The sequence below is a fragment of the Jaculus jaculus genome, chromosome 1 (assembly GCF_020740685.1).
Source record: "Jaculus jaculus isolate mJacJac1 chromosome 1, mJacJac1.mat.Y.cur, whole genome shotgun sequence".
In the NCBI taxonomy this organism is placed as follows: Eukaryota; Metazoa; Chordata; class Mammalia; order Rodentia; family Dipodidae; genus Jaculus; species Jaculus jaculus.
In genome coordinates, this window is record NC_059102.1 from 263,529,842 (window position 1) to 263,557,572 (window position 27,731).

The 27,731-nt window shown below is 42.8% G+C and overlaps 1 protein-coding gene and 1 non-coding gene across 4 annotated transcripts in view; one reads left to right on the forward strand and one right to left on the reverse strand.

Annotated features, from left to right (window-relative positions):
• Positions 1–27,731, reverse strand: part of Kars1 (lysyl-tRNA synthetase 1) — a 29,160-nt gene continuing 1,429 nt past the window's right edge. For 2 of the 3 annotated variants that reach the window (XM_004659604.2, XM_045141620.1), the window contains exons 2-15: positions 25,882–26,061; positions 20,474–20,633; positions 16,728–16,893; positions 13,560–13,653; positions 12,799–12,985; positions 12,586–12,711; positions 10,944–11,063; positions 7,939–8,101; positions 7,660–7,833; positions 7,448–7,533; positions 6,954–7,039; positions 6,103–6,229; positions 726–869; positions 1–256 (exon numbers count right to left, since the gene is read on the reverse strand). In XM_004659604.2, coding sequence (XP_004659661.1) covers positions 176–256; positions 726–869; positions 6,103–6,229; positions 6,954–7,039; positions 7,448–7,533; positions 7,660–7,833; positions 7,939–8,101; positions 10,944–11,063; positions 12,586–12,711; positions 12,799–12,985; positions 13,560–13,653; positions 16,728–16,893; positions 20,474–20,633; positions 25,882–26,027 — 1,860 coding nt within the window. In that variant the 5' untranslated portion in view covers positions 26,028–26,061 and the 3' untranslated portion in view covers positions 1–175. The remainder of the gene's footprint in view (positions 257–725; positions 870–6,102; positions 6,230–6,953; positions 7,040–7,447; positions 7,534–7,659; positions 7,834–7,938; positions 8,102–10,943; positions 11,064–12,585; positions 12,712–12,798; positions 12,986–13,559; positions 13,654–16,727; positions 16,894–20,473; positions 20,634–25,881; positions 26,062–27,731) is intronic. The other variant, XM_004659605.3, reaches the window with a different exon arrangement.
• On the forward strand, positions 3,870–3,972 carry LOC123458144. The gene has a single exon (XR_006635442.1). It is a non-coding gene; the product is annotated as a U6 spliceosomal RNA (small nuclear RNA).

Genomic DNA, 27,731 nt, shown 5'->3' on the forward strand with positions numbered 1-27,731 from the left:
TTAAGAGACAAATGGTTTATTTGGTAACAAGGATTAAAAAGAAGTTTTCAGTTCCTTTTCTCTTTTCTGGTAGCTGACTGAACCATGGTGGTCAAATGGATGGCAACACAAGAATTTCCTCAGACACAGTCTTCTGCAGAAATGCAAAGATGTCAGTTTTAAGACTTGCACTATTCTATACAGAAGTGCCAACTGTTGTACCTTCCACAGTCTCCTTCTTATCTTCAGGTTTCATGGCAGGAAATAGAAGTACTTCCTACAAAAGATTAAAAACAATTTTGAAGCTATACTCCCAGTGTTCAGGAGTTGGAGACTGGAGTACAGATGTTCAAAGTTAGCCTTGGCAACCTAGTTAGTTTGAGGCCAGCCTGGGCTATATGAGGACCCTGTCTCAATAAAACAACAAAAATTAGAATTCCACCCCCCTTTATAGGAACATTAAAAAAAAAAATTTTCCAAGCCTCACAGTACTGACTTAGACAAGGTAATGCATACAGAGGGCTGAGCACTTCTCTAGATCTTCAAGAGAAGTGAACAGTTGGTATTTCTCCTGTCCCAAGTAGGGAAAAACTAAAATCCTGTAATGTCATGCTTTTAAGTCTCCTTAGAACTCCTTTGTCTATTCCTCCTCCAGCCTAAAGTCCTTTAGTTTCTAGGGACACCACGTCTGCCTCCCACACAGTGACACTCCAGGACAGTGTGTGCTGTGGAGGGCTGCTGTGTACCTTGATGTTGTTAGAATCTGTGAGAAACATGGTAATGCGATCGATGCCCATGCCCCAGCCAGCTGTGGGAGGCAGCCCATACTCCAGGGCTGTACAGAAGTTTTCATCTATGAACATGGCCTCGTCGTCACCAGCGGCCTTGGCCTAGAAGAATAAAGAACATCAAAAGTAATATGCTTCCAGGACATTTCAGTGTCCAAGTGGACAAAGTAAATAAAATTTTCAAAAGGGAATACCAGGTAACATTATTTCAGGAATGCTCCCAACACTTAGGGCTTGGTGGGAACTGAGTTCGCTTTCACTCTAGAATTTAGCTATTTCTCCCATAGACTAGGAAGTCAGGACTAATAAAATCTACCTCAGAGACAAAGTCAATTTTTTTTTTTTAGTTTTGCGAGGTAGGGTCTCACTCTAGCCTAGGCTGACCTGGAATTTACTATGGAGTCTCAGGGTGGCCTCGAACTCATGGCAATCCTCCTACTTCTGCCTCCCGAGTACTGGGATTAAAGGCTTGCGCCACCATGCCCGGCTGAAAGACTAAGTTTATTATTGTAAAAAGAAAGTAGTAACACACACTTGTAATCCCAGCACCTGAGAGGCTGAGGTAGGAGGACTGCCAAGAATTGGAGGCCCGCCTTGATTACATAGTGAGTTCCAGGCCAACTAGGGCCACAAAGTGTGACCTTGTCTCAAAAAGCCAAGGGGAGGTGTATTATTTAGCGTAAGTAACACACACAAATTAAAAAAAAAAAAAAGGTGTAATGGCTTACACCTGTAATCCCTGCTTAATTTAAGGCCAGCCTGGGCTACAGGGTAAGTTTCAAGTCAGCCTAGGCTAGAGTGATACCTTGCCTAAAAATTAAAAAAAAATAGACCCAGGGGTGGTGGCGCACGCCTTTAATCCCAGCACTTGGGCGGTAGAGGTAGGAGGATCACCGTGAGTTTGAGGCCATCCTGAGACTCCACAGTGAATTCCAGGTCAGCCTGGGCTAGAGTGAGACCCTACCTAAAAAAAAAAAAAAAAAAAAGGCAAGAGAAATCTATCTCAGTGCACACAAATTTTCCTGAAATAAAAATGCTTCCTGTTTGGGGATATGCTCCAGTAAGACTAGTGCTCAGAGTCTCCTATTTCTTGAATCTACCTACTGCAACGTAAGTCATATTAAAAAAATGTGCTGTAACTGTTAGAGCTGATCAAAACCTACAGCCATGTAGTAGGATACAAAATAAATACACAGAAGTCAGTAGCCTTCATATATGCTAACAACAAACACACAGAGGATGCAATCAGAAAATCACTCCCATTCACAATTGCATCAAAAAAAAATAAAGTACCATGGAACAAACCTAACCAAGGATGTAAAGAATCTCTACAATGAGAACTTTAAAACACTCATGCGAGAAATTGCAGAAGACACTAGAAAGTGGAGAAACATCCTTTGTTCCTGGATTGGAAGAATCAATATTGTGAAAATGGCAATCTTACCTAAAGCAATATACACATTTAATGCAATCCCTACCAAAATTCCAAAGGTATTCTTCATGGAAATAGAAAAACAATCCAAAATTCATTTGGAATCACAAAAAACCTCAAATATCTAAAATAATACTGAGCAACAAAAATAAGGCTGGTGGTATCACCATACCTGATTTTAACCTATACTACAGAGACATAGTAACAAAAACAGTGTGGTACTGGCACAAAAACAGACATGTAGATCAGTGGAACAGCATAGAGGACCCAGATGTAAGCCCAAGTAGCTATAGCCACCTGATATTCGATAAAAATGCCAAAAATACTCATCGGAGAAGAGACAGCCTCTTCAGCAAATGGTGTTGGGAAAACTGGATATATATCTGCAGAAGGATGAAAATAGATTCTTCTCTCTTGCCATGCACAAGAATTAAGTCCAAATGGACTAAAGACCTTAACATCAGACCTGAAACTCTGAAACTGCTCGAGGAAAAAGTAGGGGAAACCCTTCAACATATAGGTCTTGGCAAAGACTTTCTGAATACAACCCCAATCGCTCAGGCAATAAAACCACAGATTAATCACTGGGACCTCATGAAATTACAAAGATTTTGCACTGCAAAGGACACAGTGAAAAAAGCAAAGAGGCAACTTACAGAATGGGAAAAAATCTTTGCCAGCTATATATCTGATAGAGGATTAACATCTAGGATATACAAAGAACTCAAAAAGTTAAATAATAAGGAAGCAAACAAGCCAACCAAAAAATGGGCTATGGAGCTAAATAGAGCATTCTCAAAGGAAGAAATACAAATGGCATATAAGCATCTAAAAAATGTTCTACGTCACTAGTCATCAGGGAAATGCAGATTAAAACTACATTGAGATTCCATCTCACTCCTGTCAAATTGGCCACCATCTTGAAAACAAATGATCATAAATGTTGGCGGGGATGTGGAAAAAGAGGAACCCTTCTACACTGCTGGTGGGAATGCAATCTGGTCCAGCCATTGTGGAAATCAGTGTGGAGGTTCCTAAAACAGCTAAAGATTGATCTACCATATGACCCAGCTATAGCACTCCTAGGCATATATCCAAAGGACTCATCTCATTTCCTTAGAAGTACGTGCTCAACCATGTTTATTGCTGCTCAATTTATAATAGCTGGGAAATGGAACCAGCCTAGATGTCCCTCAACTGATGAGTGGATAATGAAGATGGGGCACATTTATACAATGGAGTTCTACTCAGCGTAAAGAAAAATGAAGTTATGAAATTTGCAGGAAAATGGATGGACCTGGAAAGGATTATACTAAGTGAGGTAACCCAGGCCCAGAAAGCCAAGCGCCACATGTTCTCTCTCATATGTGGATCCTAGCTACAGATGATTGGGCTTCTGCGTGAGAAGGAAATTACTTAGTAGCGGAGGCCAGTAAGTTAAAAAGGAGACATAAAGGGAAGAGAAAGGAAGGGAGGAGGGTACTTAATAGGTTGATATTGTATATATGTAAGTACAATGATTGAGATGGGGAGGTAATATGATAGAGAATGGAATTTCAAAGGGGAAAGTGTCAGGGGGGAGGGAGGGAATTATCATGGGATTTTTTTTTTATAATCATGGAAAATGTAAATAAAAATTTAAAAATTAAAAAAAAAATGTGCTGTTATGCTTGCTTTGGCAGCACATATACTAAAATTGGAATGATACAGAGAAGATTAGCATGGCCCCTGCGCAAGGATGACATGCAAGTTCGTGAAGGGTTCCAAATTTTTAGGCCTCTGCAAAACTGATCGCGAGTAGAAACCCCGCACGGTGGTTGGCTGCAGCTGTGTAGTTGTCAAGGACTACAGCAAGGAATCTCAGGCCAAGGATGTCATCGAAGAGTACTTCAAATGCAAGAAATGAGCAAATAAAACTATGGCTCATTTTCTTCACAAAAAAAAAAAAAAATGTGCTGTTTAATCTTATTAAGATCTGACTCTAAAATTGGAGTAGCCCCTCCATTTCAGATCCAATTATGTGTTTATCTCAAAGTGTTGTCTAAGACTCCTTGTCCTGGGGCAGGCTGGGCCCCTGGCCCTTCAACAGGAAGAAAGAAAAATAAATGGTTGAAAGGTTAAAAAGCACATCTTCTAGGAATAAAGAGATGGCGCAGTGGTTAGGGAGCTTGCCTGGAAAGCCTAAGGATGAGGGTTCAATTCCCCAGTTTCCAGGTAAAGCCAGTTGTACAACGTGGCACATGCATCTGAAGTTGATTTGCAGCAGCTATATATCTAATCTCTATCTACCCCACTTTCTCTCAAATAAATAAATAAAACATTAAAAAGAAAAAAAAACAACCCTGGGCTGGGGAGATGGCTTAGCGGTTAAGCGCTTGCCTGTGAAGCCTAAGGATCCTGGTTCGAGGCTCGATTCCCCAGGTCCCGCATTAGCCAGATGCACAAGGGGGCGCACGCGTCTGGAGCTCGTTTGCAGAGGCTGGAGGCCCTGGCGTGCCCATTCTCTCTCTCTCTACCTGTCTTTCTCTCTGTGCCAGTTGCTCTCAAATAAATAAATAAATAAATAATTAAAAAAAAAAAGAAAAAACCCACAGCCTTCTTTTCGAATAGTTGGCAGGTGAACCATTTCCAGGATTGTCTCCCTTCCCCACCAACCCCCGCTCTTAAGACTTTTTTGATTCAGCGTCTCACTCCAGCCCAGGTTGTCCTGGAATTCACTATGTAGTCTCATGGTGGCCTCGAACTCATGGCCATCCTCCTATCTCCGCCTCCCGAGTGCTAGGATTACAGGCGTGTGCCACCATGCCTGGCCAACACTTAGGTAGAGACCACTGTTGACACTATGGTATAAAAATGCCCCTTGGTGGGAGCTGCTAATTGCCTAATTGGAAGCCTAACCCAGTGAAGACATGCTCTATCCAGGACCATCCTGACAGCAAACTCCCTGACGCTTTCTTTTCTTTTCTTTTTGTTTATTTTTATTTATTTATTTGGCAGTGACAGAGAAAGAGGTAGAGAAAGGTAGAAAGAGAGAGAGACAGAGAGAGAGAATGGGTGCACCAGGGCCTCCAGCCACTGCAAACGAACTCCAGATGTGTGAGCCCCCTTGTGCATCTGGCTAATGTGGGTCCTGGGGGATTGAGCCTCAAACCAGGGTCCTTAAGTTTCACAGGCAAGTGCTTAACTGCTAAACCATCTCTCCAGCCCTGACACTTTCTTATTCATTTATTTATTTTACAGAAAGAGGGAGAAAGGGAGGGAGGGAGAGAGGCAGAGGTAGGAGAGGATCACTGTGAGTTCAAGGTTACCCTGAGACTACCCAGTGAGTTCCAGGTCAGCCTGAGCTACAGTGAAACCCTACCAAAAACAAAAATTAAAAAAAAAATGAGCGAGCAAGCAAGACAATGGGTGCCCCAGGGCCTCTAGCCACTGCAAACAAACTCCAGATGCATGTGCCACCTTGTGTATCTGGCTTATGTGGGTCCTGGGGAATTGAACCTGGGTCCTTTGGCTTTGCAGGCAAGCACCTTAACTGATAAGCCATCCCTCCAGCTCTCAGCTGACATTTTCAATGGGGCTCCTGCAGTCATTTCTGCTGGATGTTCTGAGTGTCCCATCTGATGTCTGTGGATGTCCAGCAGAAGTAACAGGAATCCCTATTGATGGCAGCAGCAGCAATAAGAGAATGCCTATGACAATCCGATGGGATACAACCCATTTACAGCATGTTCACATATTTAGTTCCCAATAAAAAAATTTTAAATAAACAAAGTTAGTCTCCATTTTGAAATATGGCTTCCTCTAGCGAGGCCTATGGTTTTATCTTTCATTCTGTAAAACCATCAACTCCCGGTGTATGAGCTCAGTGCGAAACAGGTGGTTTTGCTCACTGTCCCTCCTCACCTTGGCCTGTTCTTCAAAGAGCTGCCTCTGCCGCATGGGGTCATTCAGCTCAGTGTAGGCATTGCATACTTCTTTCTTCATGACAAATAGCTCAAAGCGCTCAGTTAGACCCTTTTTGGAGCGGTGCCTGGGAACAGAAGACCCAAGAGGATGAATACACAGGTCACTGATAATTTAACATCTGCCACAGTAATTCCTGAATTATGCTAGACTCAAAAATGTGACTGAGCAGGGCATGGTGGTATACATCTAGAGGGATTAGAATTCCAACACTTGGGAGGCAGAGACAGAAGGATTACTGTGAGTTCAAGGCCATCCTGAGACTACAAAGTGAGTTCCAGGTCAGCCTAGGTAAGAGTGAGATACTACCTAGAAAAAAAAAATAGAAAAAGTGATTGATTTCAACCTGAAGTGCCATGAACCACTTAGTACCCAGTGATGAGACCAGGATCTGAAGTAGACTACTACCTCCTGGATCCATGCCCTTCTGTGTCCCTCTCACACGACTCTGGGCAGCCCACATGACTTGGTTTGGTCAGTGAGGGATCAACAGAGGCTTGAGATGTGTTTGCATGTTGAGGCTTGCTCTTTGGGAATGCTTCCCTTGAAAACCCGCCCATCATGCTGAAAGCAGCCCAGGCTATGCTGACAGAGAAGTCACATGAAAAGGCCTTGCAGGACAAGATCAAAGTGCCCTGGCAGAATTCCCAGCTGAAAAAAACCTACTTGAGTTTTCCTAGCCAATACATGGAACAGAAAAACCACCTGGTCAACACAGAACATCTGCAAATAAAATTGTTGCTTTCCATCAATAACATCTGGGGTCTATGTGGCAACATACTATATCTTACCATTTGGCCAAAGGGCTCATTATCTGTGGGTGATCACAGATGAATGTAGGATTGATACATGTTACTTCAAGGAACTCCCCAACGAGCTTAATGAGAAAGCAAAGCAGAATTAAGACATGGTTTCTGAAGAGTATTTTGATAATCCCAGTTCAGGGCGAGATCTCAGCTCCCACATACAGATTATATCATAATTTTTTCAAAGGACAGAGAGGACTAACTATGATAATACAAATGAATTGTTTGTCACAGAGCTTAGTGGCAATTCCAAGTCTCTTTTTGCTATGTTTTATGGGTCTAGGACTGAGCTCCAGGCCTTGGACTTGCTAGGTGAGCACTCCACTGAGCTACATCTCCAGCTCCAGTTCAGCTTCTTAATTTTCTTATTCCTCTGAAAGGTTTTATGGATGGAAAGGAATACTCTTTAGTGAGATTCGCTTTCTAGGAGAAGGGGGCTGGGCAAGCACAAGTATGACTGACAGGGTGCGGTGTCTCACCTTATCAAGGAGTCGGGCTGTGGTACGAGGGGCAGGGCATTCAACAGCTTTTGCTACACAGATATCATCAAGAATTTTACGAGTTTCTGTGATACAAAAGTACAAATTGGGACATAAGATATCACCCTTGTCCAATAAAAGCAGAAACAGTATGGGAAATTTAGTTTAGAGGTGAACAGGAAGGAAGGCCATACAGTAGAGGAGTGTTTTACCTTCAGTTTCAAAGAGGCTAGTTTCTGGCAGCTTCACACCCAGGGCTTTCTCAAGCTCTTCTACCATGCTGATTCTCCGGAAGGGAGGAGTAAAGTCAATCTCAAAGGCCTCGCCCTCTGGGCCCTCGGGGTGGTAGGTGAGCTTGTAACTCCCTGTGATGCTTTTCACCATCCCTGGGAGAGAAAGTCATTTCAAGAGGATGAAGCCCAAGAAGCTCTCCTCTGAACATGGTGCGCCATTCTCTCAGACAAGCAAGAGCTGAAAACAGCTGGACTTACCTGACAGCATCTTCTCTGTGATTTCCATGAGATCGTGATAGTCTGCATAGGCCATGTAGAACTCACAGGTGGTGAACTCAGGGTTGTGAGTCAAATCAATGCCTTCATTCCGGAATTGGCGACCAATTTCATAAACTCGGTCAATGCCACCAACAACCAGCATCTACCAAAAACACATGGCCATGGGCATGTGAGCTAATCTTGTCTTAACAGCTTTCGCAGCTTAGGTGTGCTTTCCATTCAAAATGCCTAGTATCCTGCTCTCTAGACTTTCGCAGCAGATGGAAGTCACTCTTTTGGCTGTGCAGGTCTTCTGAATGTTCTTATGCATTGAACATTACTGCTCTGGCAAGTCTGAGCCTCTCCAAAGAAAGAAGCCTCTAGTGGAGTTAGACTACCACTGCTGAGAGGTCAGCAGAGAAGCTACTAAAGGAAGATGTAGGTAGCACAGCGGATTCATTCTGGTGGAGGGGCAGGCTAGCTACCTCATCAAGATGGGATGCAGAGATCCTGTGGTAGTGACTTGTGCTCAGCAGAAGACACTGCTCTCCTGAGAACAGCCAGTGCTTTGATTCAGCACCATTCCTAGATATATGGTCTCCAGGCACAACCTCAACTCTTCAGGTGATTGTCAGCTGCCTTATATGCCTGAATAAATCTTTTTCTCTAATTGGTTACCACAGGTTCTGCTGTCTATACTATGAATATTTAAAAAATTTTTAATTATTTGCATGTGTGCACATGTGTGTGTTCATGTCAGAGTCTTCTGTCACTGCAATTGAATGCCAGATGCTTGCACCACTTTTTGTGGATGGCATTACATGGGTGTTGGGAAACTGAACCCAGGTTGGCAGGTTTTGCAAGCAAGCCATTTCCCCAGACCACAACTAAGAATCTTGAATGACTGTCTTTGATATTTATGCCAGTAATTTAGAAACATTTTAATTTCAAGAGAGAAATTCAAAGTAACTAAACTCATCTACAAAATCTCAGGAGAGATGGGATGTAACTCAATGGTAGAATGCTTCCAATTAAAACAAACAAACAAACAAACAAACACTAAAATTAGGGCTGGAGAGATGGCTCAGCAAGTTAAGGTGCTTGCTTGCAAAGCCTAATGGTCTGGGTTCAATTTCCCAGTGCTCATTTAAAGCCATATGCATAAAGTGGTACATGTGTCTGGAGTTTGTTTGCAGTGGCAAGAGGCCCTGGTATGCCTATTCTCTCACTCTCTCTTTGCTTGCAAATAAATAAAAAATTTAAACTAAAATTAGACCTAATTCAAAGAAAACTACAAATTTAAAAGTTTTTAGGGGAACTAAAGTAGGAATATCTGTGTACCGGGGGAAGACAATCCTATCAACCCTTTCTCTCTCTTTAATATTTTGTTTTTATTTATTTATTTGGGAGAGGAAAAAATGGAGAGAGAGAGAAAGAGAGAATAGGCACACCAGGGCTTCCAGCCACTGCAAACAAATTCCAGATGCATGTGCCACGTCATGCATCTGGCTTATATGGGTACTGGGAAATTGAACTGAGGTCCTTTGGCTCTGCAGGCAAGTGCCTTAACTGCTAAGCCATCTCTCCAGCCCCCTATCAACCTTCTCTTGATCTTAAAAAGAAATTCTAGAAGTTATTACACTTAAACCTGACAAATTAAAACATACTCCTAGCCTTTTATTTATTATATTCATTTTGTTTTATATTTTATCTATTTATGTATTGGAGAGAAAGAGATGATAGAGAATGAGTACCCCAGGGCCACCAGACACTGTAAACTTAATGCATGCACCTCCCTGTGCATCTGGCTTATGTGGGTATTGGAGAATCAAACCTGGGTCAATAGATTTTGCAAGCAAGTGCCTTAACCACTATGCTATCTCTCCAGCCCTTACTTTATTTATTTATTATTTATTTATTTATTTATTTATTTTTAGTTTTCTGAGATAGGGTTTCACTCTAGCCCAGGCTGACCTGGGATTCACTATATAGTCTCAAGGTGGCCTCTAACTCATAGAGATCCTCCTACCTCTGTCTCCTGAGTTCTGGGATTAAAGATGTGTGCCACCACACCTGGCTTTTTTTTTTTTTTATTGTTTGGTTTTTCAAGGTAGAGTCTCACCCTATCCCAGGCTAACCTGGAATTCACTGTGTAGTCTCAGGGTGGCCTCGAACTTATGGCGACCTTCCTACCTCTAAGTGCTGGAATTAATGGCATGCACCACCACGCCCGATGCTTATTTTTATTTTTAAGCAGAAAGAAATAGAACAGAGAGAGTCAGAGAGACTCTGCAAGTGGACTCCAGATGCATACGCCACTTTGTGCATCTGGCTTTACATGGGTACTGGGGAATTGAACTTAGGTTGTTAGGCTTTTTAGGCAAAAGACCTAATTGCTGAGCCATCTCTCCAGTCTGACTCCTGGCTTTTTAAAAAAAATCTTCAATGTTCTTATTATCATTTTAATAATTTTTTTTAAAATATTTTATTTATTTATTTATTTGAGAGCGACAGACACAGAGAGAAAGACAGAGGGAGAGAGAGAGAATGGGTGCGCCAGGGCTTCCAGCCTCTGCAAACGAACTCCAGACGCGTGCGCCCCCTTGTGCATCTGGCTAACGTGGGACCTGGGGAACCAAGCCTCGAACCGTGGTCCTTAGGCTTCACAGGCGAGCGCTTAACCGCTAAGCCATCTCTCCAGCCCAATTTTAATAATTTATTTATTTGAGAGAGGAGGCAGAGAGAGAGAGAGAGACAGAGAGAGAATGGGCAAGCCAGGGACTCCAGCTACTGCAAATGAATTCCAGGCGCATGTGCCCCCTTGTGCATCTGGCTTATGTGGGTCCTGGGGAACTGAACCAGGGTCCTTAGGCTTCACAGGCAAACGCCTTAGCTGCTAAGCCATTTTCCCAGCCCCCAATGTTCTTATTTTTGTCTAGTCAAAGCTTTTCTAGTCTTCTGCTTCTTTAAGGAGATAGAGAAGCGGGGATGTTATTCTTGATTACCTTGTGGTAGAGTTCTGGAGCAATTCTCATATATAAGTTCATATCCAGCTCATTGTGGTAAGTGATAAAAGGCTTGGCTACAGCACCCCCTGGGATGATGTTCATCATGGGAGTTTCAATCTAAAAAAAGACAGAAACATTAGTTCTCAGACTACCAGAGGCCTTAGGAACAGCTCATGTTCTGCATGCAATACAGTATAGGTTGGTCATATTCCAAAGTAAAACTTAGTAAGTTTAGTAAGCAAATGGCTAACAAAGAACAGATTGCTTAATTTTCTAGAAGAGTGCCTCCATGTCTAATAGCAAGCACAGTAGCATATACACTGGCAAGCTGTAAATGCTTATGTATACATATACACAATGAATGGCTAAGGAGGATACACACCATATCAAAGTTTGGGGAGGGAAACTAGTCAAAAGGAATAGGGGTACTTTTAGTTTTGCTTGTATTTCTTGTTCACACTTGTTTTACAGTGCATGCATATGTCTTTCTCACAATTAAGGAACATTAAAAAATTATTTATATTTATATTTATATTTGCAGAGAGAAAGAAAGAAGAAGAGCAAGAAAGAGAGAATGAGCCAGGCACAGTGGTACATGCCTTTAATCTCAGCATTGGGAGGCAGAGGTAGGAGGATCACTGTGAGTTCAAGGCCATTCTGTGACTACATAGTGAATTCCACATCAGCCTGGGCAAGACCCTACCTCAAAACAAACAAATGAGAGAATGGAGAATGGGCAAAGCAAGGCCTTTTGCCACTGAAGACAAACTATACACATACACCATTTTATGCATCTGGCTTTACATGTGTACTGAAAAATTGAACCCAGGCTGTCAGGCCTTACAAGCAAGTGCCTCTAATTGCTGAGTCATCTCCCTAGCCCAAGAACATTTCTTTCTTTCTTTTTCTTCTTCTTCTCTTTCTTTGTCAAGGTAGGATCTCACTCTATCCCAGGCTGATCTGGAATTCATTCTCTAGTTTTAGACTGGCCTCACAGTGATCCTTCTACCTTGGCCTCCTGAGTGCTGGGACTAAAGGTGTGTGCCACCATGCCCAGTTAACTTCTTTTTTAATGCTACAAAACATCCAAAATAATTTAACATATTAATCATGGCATCATTTTTCTTTTCCTTTTCTTTCTTTTTTTTTTTTTTTTGAGGTAGGGTTTCACTCTTGTGCAGGCTGACCTGAAATTGACTATGTAGTCTCAGGGTGGCCTTGAACTCATGGTGATCCTCCTACCTCTGCCTCCTGAGTGCTGGAATTAAAGGTGTGTGCCACCACATCCGGCTTCATGGCATCATTATTATATGAAGGTGTTGTAACTTGCTCATTATTTTGGAAGTCATGTTCTGCCTTTCTAAATCAGAGCACTAAATAAATAAGATGGAACAAGGATTGTGTGTGAGTGCAAGTATAAATATATAAAGAATATGGTCTCCTTAGGCATGAAGGACACGGACAAGAAATGTGTGGAAGGCCAGCCTTGGTGGTGCTTGCCTTTAATTCTTGCAGGCTGTGGTGGGAGAAATACCATGAGTTTGGAGGAAAAAATGTGTTTGAAAAGGAAGGGAAGGATAGTAAGACACAAGTAAGGCAGGCCATCACTTTAAGTAAAGAACCCTCCACTCTCTGTCACCTCTAGGAATCCCAGCTCATCCAAGAAACTTCTTATATATGTGATGATCTTAGAGCGGATGATAAATTTCTGTCTTACAAAGTCATTCAGTATCAAGTCCAAGTATCTCTGGCGATACCTTGTTTCCTAAGCCAAAAACAGCAGTTAGAAATGGCATGATACAACAAATAAAATACATCTTTGTGCCACGGCTAGCAGAATATGAGAACTTACCTTGTCTTTGAGGCCAAAGTGAAGATGAGGTAACATATGTAAGCAGGGAGACAACAGTGTGATCTCATGGGGAATGATGCTCAGCTCACCCTTCTTGGTTTTCCCAGGATTCCCCTGAACTCCAATTATGTCCCCCCTGCGCAGTTTGTTATTGATCTGAACAAATTCTTCCTCTGATTTATAATTCCTGAGTGGGAGGAAATATAAGTCATTGTACAATTGTTCAAATGGATACTGACTACTGGTTTACCCTGGAATCCTCACTTAATTGTTTATATGAGAGCCCAAGAAAACTGCAGCTTCAGGGGCAACTGTTGGATCATCTTCTGTTTCTTTTCTTTTCTTTCTTTTTTTTTTTTTTTTGGGAGGTAGGGTCTCACTATAGCCCAGGCTGACCTAAAATTTACTATGTAGTCTAAGGGTGGTCTTTCTTGAACCCACTGTGAACCTCCTATCTCTGCCTCCCGAGTGTTGGGATTAAAGGCACGTGCCACCACACCTGGCTTATCTTCTGTTTCTACTGTGATATTATTTGAGAGCAGTCATCTTCCAGGCAAGCAGCTGGCTTTCTCAATTATTACCCAACCTCACCTAGCTAAGTCCTCTTTCCACCTCCAACCTCACATGGCACTACAGTCAAGAGCACACCAATCTCTGCTGCTCTAGGTCAGCACAAAGGGGCCAGTCACTGGAGATATATACACACACATACACATATATATGTATGTATTGTTATTCCCCCTACTGGATATTTCATGTACCTGGAATTGGCCATGACTTGTAACTTGACCCCCTCTCCTCGAAGGTCATAGAAGATGAGCTTTCCCCCAGAAGCTCTCTTGGCATGGATCCTACCTAGAAAAAGAATAGTGAAAAACCTGACAGATGAGAAATCACTTCAGTGTCAGTGACAAAAATTCCTGATGTGGTATAAGGTCTAATCCTGTTCTTTCCTCCAACCAGTTAAGGATGTACAGAAAGATCTCATCTCAGAGATGTTCAGTGGACTATTGGATGATGGCAGTGCTGGTAGAAACATAAGACTTTGGATCTTCTTGATCCTTAAATAAAAGTAAAAGGTGTCAGGTGTGGTGACACATACCTTTAATCGGATCACAGTGAGTTCAAGGCCAACCTGAGACTACATAGTGAATTCCAGGTCAGTCTGGGCTAATATAAAACATTACCTCAAAATCCCCCTCCCTCCCTCCCTCCCTCCCCCCCCTCCCCTCCCTCTCTCTCTCTCTCTCTCTCTCACACACACACACACACACACACACACACACACACACACACACACACAGTAAAAGGTGCAACTGCACAAGTTAAGCCAAAAAAATCCATTGATAAAATTATGTGGGAACATATTCCTGTGAATTCCCAAAAATAGTAGTAGGTGAGTACTAGAACATCTGATGGATCTGAAAACTGGAGACTTCCCACTTGGCCAAGGGTATTCACAGAAAAATTTGAACATTTTACCTCAGGCTAAGTGGAGGACAACAGCAGAAACTGGGACAGGATGGGCCAATTCCCATGCAAGTGAGGGCTATGCTAAAAAAGCCTAAAAAGGGCCAGAAAAATCAGCCCACAGAAACTTATCAGGGAGGTTCCCTTCAGAATGAGTCACTAGAAATATCCATACTCAACAGAGCAAGGAAAGGAGACAAAGTAAAAGGAAGCCTAGTAAAAGTGAGGGAGCAGAGGTGAACTGGGAAATCCAACAGCAGCCAGCCACTGTATTTATTTATTTTTATTTTTTATAATTTTTTAAATTAATTAATTAATTTATTTGAGAGTGACAGACACAGAGAGAAAGACAGATAGAGGGAGAGAGAGAGAATGGGCGCGCCAGGCCTTCCAGCCTCTGCAAACGAACTCCAGACGCGTGCGCCCCCTTGTGCATCTGGCTAACGTGGGACCTGGGGAACCGAGCCTCAAGCCGGGGTCCTTAGGCTTCACAGGCAAGCGCTTAACCACTAAGCCATCTCTCCAGCCCAAGAGAAACTTCTTATGATAAATACAGGTCAAAGGAATTTATGACCACAAAGCCAGTTCTATAAAAGATACTGGATGGAGGGCTGGAGAGATGGCTTAGCAGTTAAGGCGCTTGCCTGCAAAGCCTAAAGATCTGAGTTCAACTACCCAGAGTCTATGTAAAGCTAGATGCACAAAGTGGCACATGCATCTGGAGTCTGTTTGCAGTGGCTAGAAGCTCTGGCATGCTCATTCTCTCAGTCTGTTTCTCTTCTCTCTCTCTGCTTATATTAAAAAGAAAGAAAGAAAGCTGGGCTGGAGAGATGCTTAGCAGTTAAGATGCAAAAGGTGGTGCATGCATCTAGAGTTGGTGTGCAGTGGCTAGAGGTTCTAGCGTGCCCATTCTCTCTCTCTAATAAATAAAATATATATATAAAGATACTGAATGGAAAACTTCAAATTGAAGAAAAAGATAACACATTTAAGAAAATACAGGAGGGAAAAATAATCAATGCTAGAGTACTTAAGTAAATGAAGACTAAGAAAATATCAAGCACCACAAAACCACCAACATGACAAGGATTAACTCACACATTTCAATAACTGTAAACATTAATGGTCTCAATTTTCCAAATCAAAAGACACAGACTAACAGACTGGGTCAGAAAACAGGACCCAAGGATAGAGAAATGGCTCAGTGGTTAAAGACATTGCTTATAAAGTCTGCTTGGCCTGGGTTCAAACCCCCAGCACCCATATAAAGCCAGATACAAAAGTGACACAAGCATCTGGCATTTGTTTGCAGTGGCAAGAGATCCTGGTGTTCCCCACCCCCCACCCACACACATACAGAAATGAAATTTAAAATGGGACTGGAAAGATGGCTTAGCTGTTGAGGCACTTGCCTGTGAAGCCTAAGGACCCAGGTTTGATTCCCAGTGCCCACGTAAGCCAGATACACATGGTGTAGCAAGCATATGGAGTTTGTTCACACACACTGGTAAGAGGCTCTGCTGTCCCCGTTCACTCTCTTTCTGTTTGCAAATACTAAGCCAGAATGACCAATATTAAAAGATTTTGCACCCAGACGTGGTGGCACCTGGGAGGCAGAGGTAGGAAGATTGCCTTGAGTTCAAAGTCACCCTGAGACTACATAGTGAATCCCAGGTCAGTCTGGACTAGAGCAAAACCCTACCTTGAAAAAATAACCCACAAAAGCCAGATATATAAGGTGGTGCACGCATTTGGAGTTTGTTTCCAGTGGCTAGAAGCCCTGGTATGCCCATTCTCTCCCTCTTTCCCCCCTGCTTCTTTCAAATAAAAACACAATAATTAAACAGTAAAAGATCTCACACAAGATGTTACAACCCCCAAATAATAATATTCTAGAAATAATGGTCTCAGGGCAAAGTATTCACAGATCCAAATTTGAAGTTCTTAGGAGACTTGGGCCATGGTTCCTAATGATAAAAAGTTCTTCATGTGATGGACACCTCATTCCACTTCTTTCTGTGAGCAGATATAACGGTATTGTCCCCATTTAGGTAGCTTCATATATATAGCCTACTTAACAGCAAGACTGGGTAGGCACTGTTGTGGCTCATGCCTATAATCCCAGCAACTGGGAGAATGACACAGATGAATTTTAAGTCGAAGGCTAGTCCAGGTTATACAGTGAGACTGTCTCAAAAAACCCAAAGGGAGGGGGACAAGACCACCCCAAATTCTTCTCTTTTGTTTTTGAGGTAGGGTTTCACTCTAGCTCACGGTGACCTGGAATTCACTAGGTAGTCTCAGGCTAGCCTCAAACAGCGATCCTCCTACCTCTGCCTCCTGAGTGCTGATATTAAAAAAGTATGTGCCACCACACCTGGCTTCTAGACCCTTCTTTGTGTTACCAAAGACGCCTGTCTGCTATGAGAGCCCAGTGAGTCACCAGAGAATCTTCCTACCTGCCACTTTTAAGGTGATGTCAGTCAGATGGTCTCCAGGCTGCAGGTGAGAGTATTGTTGGATGAAGTGAGTGAGTGAGATGTCCACATGGAACTTGTGTGGGTATGGGTCCTCCCCACTGATCTTCAGCTGGTGAACTGCTTGACTCCGGATCTTATAATATTGCTGTGGAAAAGAGACAGAGAAAGAGCCCTTGAGAAGTTGAACCTTGTCAGATTGTGGTCCATATAGCACAGTACTGTATTTGGCTTTGAGTGGCCTCAGTATGTGGAGGTTCTCTCTAATTTGTATTATTTATTTTTCTTGTTGCTATGACAGAATACCCGACCTAACAACTTAAGGGAAGAAGGAGTTGCTCTGACTCCCTGTTAAAGATGAAGTCATGGAAGGGAAGACATGATAGCTGGAGCAGCTTGGTCCAGGCATCAGGAGCTTGTAGAAAACATCTCTGCTGTGGATCAGGGGGTAGAGTGCGTGCTTGTGCTAAACAGAGCTAACGCTTAAGACTTGATCCAACAGTGATTCACTTCCTTCAATTAGGACCCACTTCTTAAAGGATCCACAATCTCCCAAAATAACAGTACTAGCTGGGAACCAAGCACCCAAACATAAAAGCTTGTGGGGGGAACAACACTGATCAAGCCCTTTGTACTCTTGAAATCATAGAACTGAACAGAGAGTAACATTTACACTTCAAATATGCAGAATCACAACAGGAAAATGAAGACCACAATCCCAAAATGCAAGATTCAATAAAAAGAGAAAAAAATGAGTTGTCTAGCCGGGAGTGGTGGCGCATGCCTTTAATCCCAGCACTCAGGAGGCAGATAGGAGGATTGTCGTGAGTCTGAGGCAACCGTGAGACTCTATAGTGAAATTCAGGTCCGCCTGGGCTAGAGTGAGACCCTACATTGAAAAAACAAAACAAAAAAAGAGTTGTCTAAAATAATAGATATATAATATAACAATATAATAATATAACAATAACAATATAGCCACTGTAATTGAACTTCATACCTTGTGCCACCTTGAGTGCATGTGCAGCCTTGCACGCTTGCATCACCCTGTGCACCTGGCTTACATGGGACCTGGAGAGTCCAACATGGGTCCATTTACTCCACAGGAAAGAGCCTTAACCACTAAGCCACCTCTCCAGCCAGGCCTTGGTACTTTTGTGGGCCACGTATATGCTGAAGTTACTTACCTTCTTAACTACTCTACTGGCCATACATTAGACTTTGCTTTCAGTTAAGCTCATGGAGCCTGTAGGATATAAATATGGATATTCTACCACAGCAGTCCACAAAACTTATTTTTTAAAATATATTTATTTATTTATTTGAGAGCAACAGACAAAGAGAGAAAGAGGCAGACAGAGAGAGAGCGAAGAGAGAGAGAGAGGGAGAGGAAGAGAGAATGGGCACGCCAGGGCCTCCAGCCACTGCAAACGAACTCCAGATGTGTGCGCCCCCTTGTGCATCTGGCTTGTGTGGGTCCTGGGAAATTGAGTCTTGAACCAGGGTCCTTAGGCTTCACATGCAAGCGCTTAACCACTAAGCCATCTCTCCATCTCCAGCCCCACAAAACTTTTTTAGAAAAAATTTACTTGAAAAAAAAAATTTTTTTTTGAGGTAGGGTCTCATTCTATCCCAGGCTGACCTGGAACATATTACATAGTCTGAGGCTGGGATTAAAGATGTATGCCATCATGCCCATCCAGACCACTTTTTTGTTTTTTTCAAGGTAGGGTCTCACTCTAGCCCAAGCTGACCTGCAATTCACTCTGTAGTCTCAGGGTGGTCTCAAACTGACAGCAATCCTCCTACCTCTGCCTCCTGAGTACTAGGATTAACCACTTCTTTTTTAAATTAATTAATTAATTAATTTATTTTTTCACGGCCTCGAGAGTTTATTCTTACATGTAGGTTTATATAGGGTTGTAGGGGGAAGGGGACGTGGCCAGGGCAAGGAGTTGTCAGGAAACCTAGAGGGGATGTAATTAGGTGTTCATCTAATCTTGCCTCACTGGCTTAACATCCTGACTGCACCAGGTTTCACATCCTGACCATAAACTGGCGTTTTGCAAAAGATAAGATTCTGTAAGTAGTCTGCTGACCAGTTCCAGAAGTACCTAACAGAAAGCTGGATGGACCAGCTTTCTGAGTAATGAGTCAGTTTATGAGCAGGCCCAGGCAAAATGGAGAGGCTTTTGCTCTATGGCTCCGGACACCTCCTCCCTTCTTTTATACAAAAGAGGGGGAGGCCCGCTATTCAGTGGTGGGCTGCAATGCCTTTGTTTCTTCATCAGCTACCAGCAGGATGGGGGAGTATTCAGCCAAGTGTACGATCCCCTGGTAGTTGAATATTAGGTGAGGAAGTAGAAACTTAACTTGCTATATGGCAGTCTTTGTTTTTGGTAGTTGAGTATTAGGTGACCAGATCACTTCTTGAGGCAGCTTTCCAATGCTGCTATTGCAATGGGAAATTGGCTTTACATATATGGCATGTCTGTATTGATGCACAAAACTATGAACGAAAGATAAGGTGGGGGAGTAGAGAGGTGGATCTAACTTATGGAGTGTGTCTTGCCAACCACAGCAATCCCTAATTTATCTTTAGGGAGACATTTCTGGGGCTGCTACAAGGCCCAGTTGGTTCCCAGGAAGATTAACTAATCAGTGTGGCAGTATGATTCAGGTGTCCCCCATAAACTTAGGTGTTCTGAATGCTAGGTTCCCAGCTGATGGAGATTTGGGAATTAATGCCTCCTGGAGGCAGTGTACTGGTGGGGGCAAGCTTATGGGTATCATACCCAGTTTCCCCTTGCCAGTGTTTGGCACACTCTCCTGTTGCTGTTGTCTACCTGATGTTGGCCAGGAGGTGATGTCCATCCTCTGCTTATGCCATCATTTTCCTCTGCCATCATGGAACCTCCCCTCAAGTTGTAAGCCAAAATAAACCTTTTTTTTTTTTTCTACAAGCTGCTCTTGGATGATTTCTGTCAGCAATGCGAACCTGACTGCAACACTTAGGAATACTGAACATTCCCAATTGACTAATGGGAAATGGGAGTTGATATTAAAAATCCTTAGGGGGGACTGGAGAGATGGCTTAGTGGTTAAACGCTTGCCTGTGAAGCCTAAGGACCCCGGTTTGAGGCTCGATTCTCCAGGACCTACGTTAGCCAGATGTACAAGGGGGCGCACGCATCTGGAGTTCATTTGCAGTGGCAGGAGGCCCTGGCGCGCCCATTCGCTCTCTGTCTGCCTCTTTCTTTCTGTCCATTGCTTTCAAATAAATAAAAATAAAAACAAAAAATTTCTTAGGGGGATTTAGAAATGGTTTAGTGATTAAGGCACTTGCCTGTGAAGACTAAGGCCCCAGGTTTGATTCCCCAGTACCCATGTAAAACTGGATGCACAATGTGGCGCATGTGTCTGTAGTTCGTTTGCAAAGGACAGAGGCCTTGGTGTGCCTATTCCCTCTCTCAACAACAACAACAACAAAACAAAACAAAAACAAAAACAAAAACAAAAAACAAATTCAGAACCTGTGCCTACAGCCAAATAGAAGGGCAGAATTTCCTCTTCCCCCACTCCACTGGCACTGACAAGGGTTCAGCATCTGTTTCAAATTTATCTTCTTAGTCACTAGTCCCCTCTACTGCCTGGTCCTAAAGGAGTCAGCCAAAAGTTCACCACAAGCTTTCCTGTGTTCAACCATTCCAGTGACCAAGGAGACTCACGTTTGGGTCGAGGGTCTCTTCCTCGGCACCCACACCATTGTTGGTGGTGTGGTTTGTGGCAGCAGCAGTAGCCTGGTTCAGCTGCTTCTCACTGAGCTCCTTTTGCTTGGCCTCTTTCTCTGCCACTTTCTTCTCAGCTTTCAGGCGTCTTTTTAGTTCACTGTGGGGAAGATAACAGCATGCAATGTGAAAAGCTGCAAAAAAAGCCCCCCATCTTCTGGCCCCCCACTTTAAAAAACATGAACAACCTGAGGAAAATATTCTTGCTCAGTTCCACACCCTCATTTAATTTCACTCCCCGAGTCTAGCCCATTAGCCATAAACTCTATACGTGAAAGACACAAAGGAAAAAACAAGCTCAGAACAAAATGCAAAAGATCATCTTCAGCCTGTGCCAACTTGACCTGATATTAAGGTACAACCAAAGCAAAGATATACCATGACAAAGAAACTACCATATACCAGAACTGGAACAAAGATTTCCCAAAATCTGTAAGGCAAGTTACCTAGGTTACAGAGCTTACTTAGCTCTTTGACATGAAGAACTGCATCTCAGTTTGGGTATCCCCTCAGGAAGATGAAGTTCCTACAGTCCCAATCAAATGTGTGATAGATAAGGCAATACCTCTAGCTCTGCCAGCCCCTCACTGCCACTCCCTGAGGACTGAGTTAGGCTGGAGGAAGGGTAGGCTCTCTGAAGCTCAAGCAAACTTCTCATAGTTAATCTCTCCATAATAGGTGTCAAAGATTGGTCTTTGACAATAGAGCAGAATACTGTATCAAGCACTGAAATACAGGGGATATTAGACTATTCCTGTAGTCAAACTGCCTGGGACTAAATCCTGAAACATCTACTAATTAGAACCTTGGGCAAATGAGTTACCCTCCCTATCCAGAAATGAAAATAAAACACCCTCTTACTGGTTGTATAATATGACTGAAATGTTTATAAAAAAAAAAAGATCCTGGGCTGGAGAGATGGCTTAGTGGTTAAGGCGACTGCCTGGGAAGCCTTGGGACCCAGGTTCAATTCCCCAGTACCCACATCAGGCAAGTGCATAAGGTGACACATGCATCTGGAGTTTGTTTGCAGTAGCTAGAGGCCCTGATGTGCTTATTCTGTATCTGCCCCTCTCTCCACCCCTGGCTCAAATTAAAAAAAAATAATAATAATAAAATATTTTTTTAAAAAAGTAATGGAGCCAGGCTTGATGGCACATGCCTTTAATTCCAGCACTCAACAGGCAGAGGTAGGAGGATTGCCAAGAGTTTGAGGCCACCCTGAGACTACATAATGATTTCCAGGTTAGCGTGGGCTAGAGGGAGATTCTACCTTGAAAAACAAAACAAAACAAAAGATCCTGTCCTACCATTCAGTTAGCACTCAAATGTAAGATATTCTAAGCATCTCATTTCCTTAACCTTTCTTACTCTGCCTGTAGGACATAAACTCTATACAAATTTGGATATATTTCTGGTCAAGTCTCTCATTATACAAGCCCTTCATTCTTTTTTTTTTTCCTGTGGGGTGTTTCGAGGTAGAGACAGTGATTGCTAAATTGCCCAGTCTGGCCTTGCCTTCAACTCGCAATCTCCTGCCTTAGCCTGGGATTACAGGTATGTATCACTGCAATTTTCAATATGAACTTAGAATGATTTCTTTAGGATTCTTTAACATTTTATTTTTATTTATTTATTTGAGAGATACTGAAATAGGAAAGGGGGGGGGGAATGGGCACGCCAGGGCCTTCAGCCACTGCAAATGAACTCCACATGCATGCACCCTCTTATGCATCTGACTTACGTGGGTCTAGGGGAATTGAACCTGGGTTCTTTGGATTTGGAGGCAAGTGCCTTACCTGCTAAACCATCTCTCTAGCCCTAGAATGATTTCTTGAAAATAAAGACTTTAATCAATGACCTTTCAAATGCAAAACTGGCTGGGCATGGTGGCGCAGGCCTTTATTCCCAGCATGGAGGATTGCCATGAGTTTGAGGCCACCCTGGGACTACATAGTGAGTTCCAGAACAGCCTAAGCTACCTTGGGGGAAAAAAACAATCGAAGAAACAAACAAACAAAAACAAAACAAAACAAAACTGTGGCCAGTAAGTTAAAAAGGAGATATAAAGGGAAGAGGAAAGAAGGGAGGAGGGTACTTAGTAGGTTGGTATTATATATATTTAAGTAGAAGAATAGATTAATGGGGGTGAAAAGGCCCAAAGTGAGGTCAAGGGAAGACATTAAGGAAAGGTGGAGGGAAAGCCAATCAAAATTTAAGAGGATATAAATAAATCATATGGAATCCTCCAGTTTTGGACAATGGAACACTCAGGACACATAGATCGTTGTTAGAAAATTTTCAGTGCCAGGGATGGGATACCTCCAGTGAGTTGTTGGTCAGGGAGGTCTCTGCTGCCCCCAAAACATTATAGGCCATTGTGGAGGCTCTTGGTCTCCCACCAGGAATAGATGGTAAGACCCTATTGCTGAAGACTCCACATACTTGGGCTGCAAGGCCACTGAGAAATCCTGCTGGAATTGAATTGATAACCTCCTCCATGTAGATCAGCTGACAGAAAGCTGGAAGAAGCCATTCTACATGTAGTTCAATGGGAGAAAGAGATACCACCAGTGAAGATACTCAACAGTGGACACTGCAAGCCTTATAATTGGCCAGCTAGGCCAAATGAGCCAATGGGTGCAATAATGGCACATCTGTCATGGTGGAAACCAACTGCCCTCCAGTTGGACTGGAGGCCCGCTCCATGGGAGGGAATACATCCCTGATACTGACAACTTAAAACAGGGGTAGTCATGAACCCCAGGGGTATAACATCCGCTGATGTCTGGCTAAATGTATATACTATGCTTATCAAACTGCCCAGTAAGCACTTCTCTTAATATTTATACCCTTATATTAATGCTACTTTCACTGTGGGTAGAGAATCTTCTCTTTTCAGATGGCAGTGACTTTGGGACAACTCAGAAGGTATCACAGAGCTGGAAAGAAAGTGACTGGAGTACTGGGTAACATCTTGATCACACCTTCCAAGGCTCAGGGTCTAATGCAGAAGAAGTGGTAGAAAGAATGTAAGAGCCAAAGGAAGGGTAGGACTCCTTACAACATGCTCCCTCCAGGCATAAAATGGCCTGGATATCCATGACCTCATAGTGCCTGATACTACCTATACAAGACCATCATGAGGAGGAAAAGATCATGACATCAAATTAAAAGAAAGACTGATTGAGATGAAGAGGGAATATGATGAAGAATGGAATTTCAAAGGGGAAAGTGGGGGAAGGGAGGATATTACCATGAGATATTTTTTATAATCATGGAAAATGTTAATAAAAATTGAGGAAAAAAAAACAAAACAGAACTGTGATGGCTTAAAAACAGGCAACTTAGGCCAAGTGTGTTGGCACATGCCTTTAATCCCAACACTCAGAAAGCAGAGGTAGAAGGATCTCTGTGAGTTCAAGGCCAGCCTGAGACTAAATGGTGAATTCCAGGTCAGCCTGGGCTAGAGTGAGACCCTACCTCAAAAAAAAAAGAAAACAAAACTAGAAAAAGGTGAACTCTTTCTAAATACAATCTGTCTCGCCGGGCGTGGTGGCGCACGCCTTTAATCCCAGCACTCGGGAGGCAGAGGTAGGAGGATCACCGTGAGTTCAAGGCCACCCTGAGATGACAGAGTTAATTCCAGGTCAGCCTGGACCAGAGTGAGACCCTAACTCAAAAAACCAGAAAAAAAAAAAAAACAAAAAAAACTAAATACAATCTGTCTCATAGCATGATGAAAAGATAAGCTTTCCAAACAGGCACTACTAGGACTATCATGCTGTATTTCAGTCAGTGGGCATCTAAGGCTGATTCTCCCTAGGATTAAGATGAATCTGATTTTCACCTAACAGAGATACTGGTCTTAAACTGAATCTAAAAGAACAAAAAAGATCCTAAGGATAGCACCAAAACTAGCACCAAATTAATCTCAAGAGTAAGTAAGATCCCAGGAACACAGAAAAAATAACTAGCATTAGGAAGTCTCTTATTTGGGAGACTGGGGAGATGGCATGGTGGTTAAAAGTTACAAAGTCGGGGAAAGTGGGGGGGGGAGGGAATTACCATGGGATTTTTTTTATAATCATGGAAAATGCTTATAAAATTTTAAAAAAAAGTTACAAAGCTTGTTGGCCAGGGATCAACTCCCCAGCACCCATAGAAAGCTAGATGTGAAGTGGTGCATGTATGTGAGAAAATCAAATAATTAAAAATAAATTCCGGGCTGGAGAGATGGCTTAGCGGTTAAGTGCTTGCCTGTGAAGCCTAAAGACCCTAGTTCGAGGTTAGATTCCCCAAGACCCACGTAAGCCAGATGCACAAGGTGGCACATGCATCTGGAGTTTGTTTGCAGTGGCTGGAGGCCTCAGCGTGTTCATTCTCTCTCTCTCCCTGTCTCTTTCTTTCTTTCTCTGTCTTCTGTCCCTATCAAATAAAGAAATAAAAATAAACAAGAAAAATAAGTAAATTCCTGCCAAGTGTGGTGGCACATGCCTTTAATTCCAGCACTCAGGAGGCAGAGGTGGGAGGATCACCATGAGTTTGAGGCCACCCTGAGACTACATAGTGAATTCCAGGTCAGCCTGGGCTACAGTGAGACCCTACTTCAAAAAACAAAACAAAAAACCCCAAAATAATAAGTTATATATCTGCTGGGCAAGATGACTGGTGCCTGTAATGGGATTGGAGGCAGAAGGATTAGTAGGAGCTCAAAATCATCCCAGAATTACAAAGTCTGAAACTAATCTGGGTTACATGACACCCTGTCTCAACACACTCCAACCCAGTAAATACATATAAACAAATAGGATCTTTGCTTAGCAGTAGTCTAGCTTGAGAACCAGAAGTCATCTTAAGACTGTAAAGAAGTTGAAGATGGTGGTATGTGTCTGTAATCCACCAATAAGGATGCTGAGGGCAAAGCACTGTGAGTTCAAGGCTAGCCAGGGATGCCTGGCAAGACAGTCTCAAAAAACAAAAACCTGCAAAAAGTGGGGAGGAGAGGGAAAAATGGAAAGGTGAAGGGATTACAATTTATACAGAAAAAGTGAGAAAGGACTATTGGTTTTAGCAGTAAAGCTCTGTTTTCTTAAGTCCAAAGACTTAACCAGGAGCTCAGTAGAAACTGAAGTTTTTTGTTTTTTGTTTTTTTTTTCCCGAGGTAGAGTCTCACTCTGGCTCAGGCTGACCTGGTATTTACTATGTAGTCTCAGTGTGGCCTCGAACTCATGGTGATCCTCCTACCCCTGCCTCCTGAGTACTGGAATTAAAGGCGTGTGCCACCACACTTGGCAAAGGAAAGGATTTTTGCTCACAGAGCAATAAAGAAGGTAATGGGCACCAACCTTCTTTTATCAGAAAGTGGCTTGTCCTTGTGAAGCGTTGTGAAAGGAGCAAGTTGACCCAGTCGAAGTTCCCTCTGAACCCACTGTGCCCAGGAGGCTTGGCGCATGGACCCCCTAACAAGCCTTACAGCAGCTTGCGTCAACATTGCAGAACGCCCTGGAACTAATGATTACCACCACCTAGCAGGAAACAGAGATGTGGAGTCAGATGGGACAAGCAGTATACACCCACTCAAAATGTGCTCCTGGAATTAGGGGAGGGAGCCATGATTTGGACTATCTTTTTTTCAAGGTAGGATTTCACTCTAACAGACTGACCTGAAATTCACTAGGGAGCCTCAGGGTGGCCTTGAACTCACTGCGATCCTCATCCTCCTGCCTCCTGGGTGCTGGGATTAAAGGCGTGTGCCATGATGCCCAGCTTTGGACTACCTTTTTATGCTCCATTTAACTTCAGACACTCTTAACAGTAATCCTGTTAAGATTCATTGTTCTGAAGTATAACTGACAAGGTCTTGATATGGAAAAAAGGAACATATCTGGGACCAAAAAGTCAATCAACACCTCACGTGTAAAAATGATCACAGCATTCTAAAATATGAGGGAGGGATGGAGGGAGGGAGACTGAATATGAGACAGTTTTTTAAAGCCCTGAAGTGTAGTTTCTCCCCTGGAGGTGAAATATCTGGCTATAAGATGACCAAGAAAAGCATATAAAACACAAGGAAATGTCTTTTCAAATGCAAACACCAGACAATGATAAAAGTAGCTGGATGTGGTGGCATATGTCTGTAATTTCAGTCACTCAGGAGACTGAAGAAGGATCCTTTGCACTTAGGAGTTTGACACCAGACTAGCTAACATAATGAGATTCCATATTGGAAAATAAGTAAATAAATAAAAATGAGCAAACAAGCCACACAAAAACACAGCAAAAATGAGCCTAGTTTGAGTTTCAAGGAAAAAAAAAAGAAAGACAGGGTCTCAGAGTACATTATGTGTCAACACTAGATGGCATCAGAAATACCAGGATCACACTATTGTGTTCAAGTTAGCTTAAGGGGAAAATCTCTCAGTTAAGATTTCAGAACAAAAAGTTCTATTAATAACACTTATATATAAAAAAGAGAATGCTGGGCTGGAGAAATGGCTTAGCACTTAAGTACTTGCCTGTGAGGCCCAAGGACCCCAGTTCGAGGCTCGGTTCCCCAGGACCCACGTTAGCCAGTTGCACAAGGGGGCACATGCATCTAGAGTTCATTTGCAGTTGCTGGAAACCCTGGCGCACCCATTCTCTATCTCTCTGTCACTCTCAAATAAATAAGAATGAACAAAAAATATTTTAAAAAAAGGGAATGTTAATCTCAAAAAATTATTTTAGCCCAGTCACTACAGGAATATACAACGTTAACAATGAATTTTTTTTTTAATTTTAAAATTTATTTGAGAGAGGGAGAGGAAAAGGGAGAGAGCAAGAGAGAAAGGGTGCGCCAGAGCCTCTAGCCACTGTAAACAAAATCCAGATGCATGAGCCACCTTGTGCATCTGGCTTACATGGGACCTGTAGAATCACACCTGGGTCCTTAGGCTTCACAGGCAAGTGTCTTAACTGCTAAGCCATCTCTCCAGCCCCCAAAATGAATTCTTTTAGACAATGTAGGAATAGGGACTTTGCAGCTAGACTTGATAAAGACTTCACTTTGGATCTCTGCCCCAGTGCTTCACTGGCAGATCAATTTTACAAGGCAAGAGGTTATTTTTTGTTGTTGTTGTAGATGCACTCCCCAACCTCTTGTCTTGTGAGATTATTACTGAGATTAGACAAAAAGCTTCTACAGATCTAGCCTTGT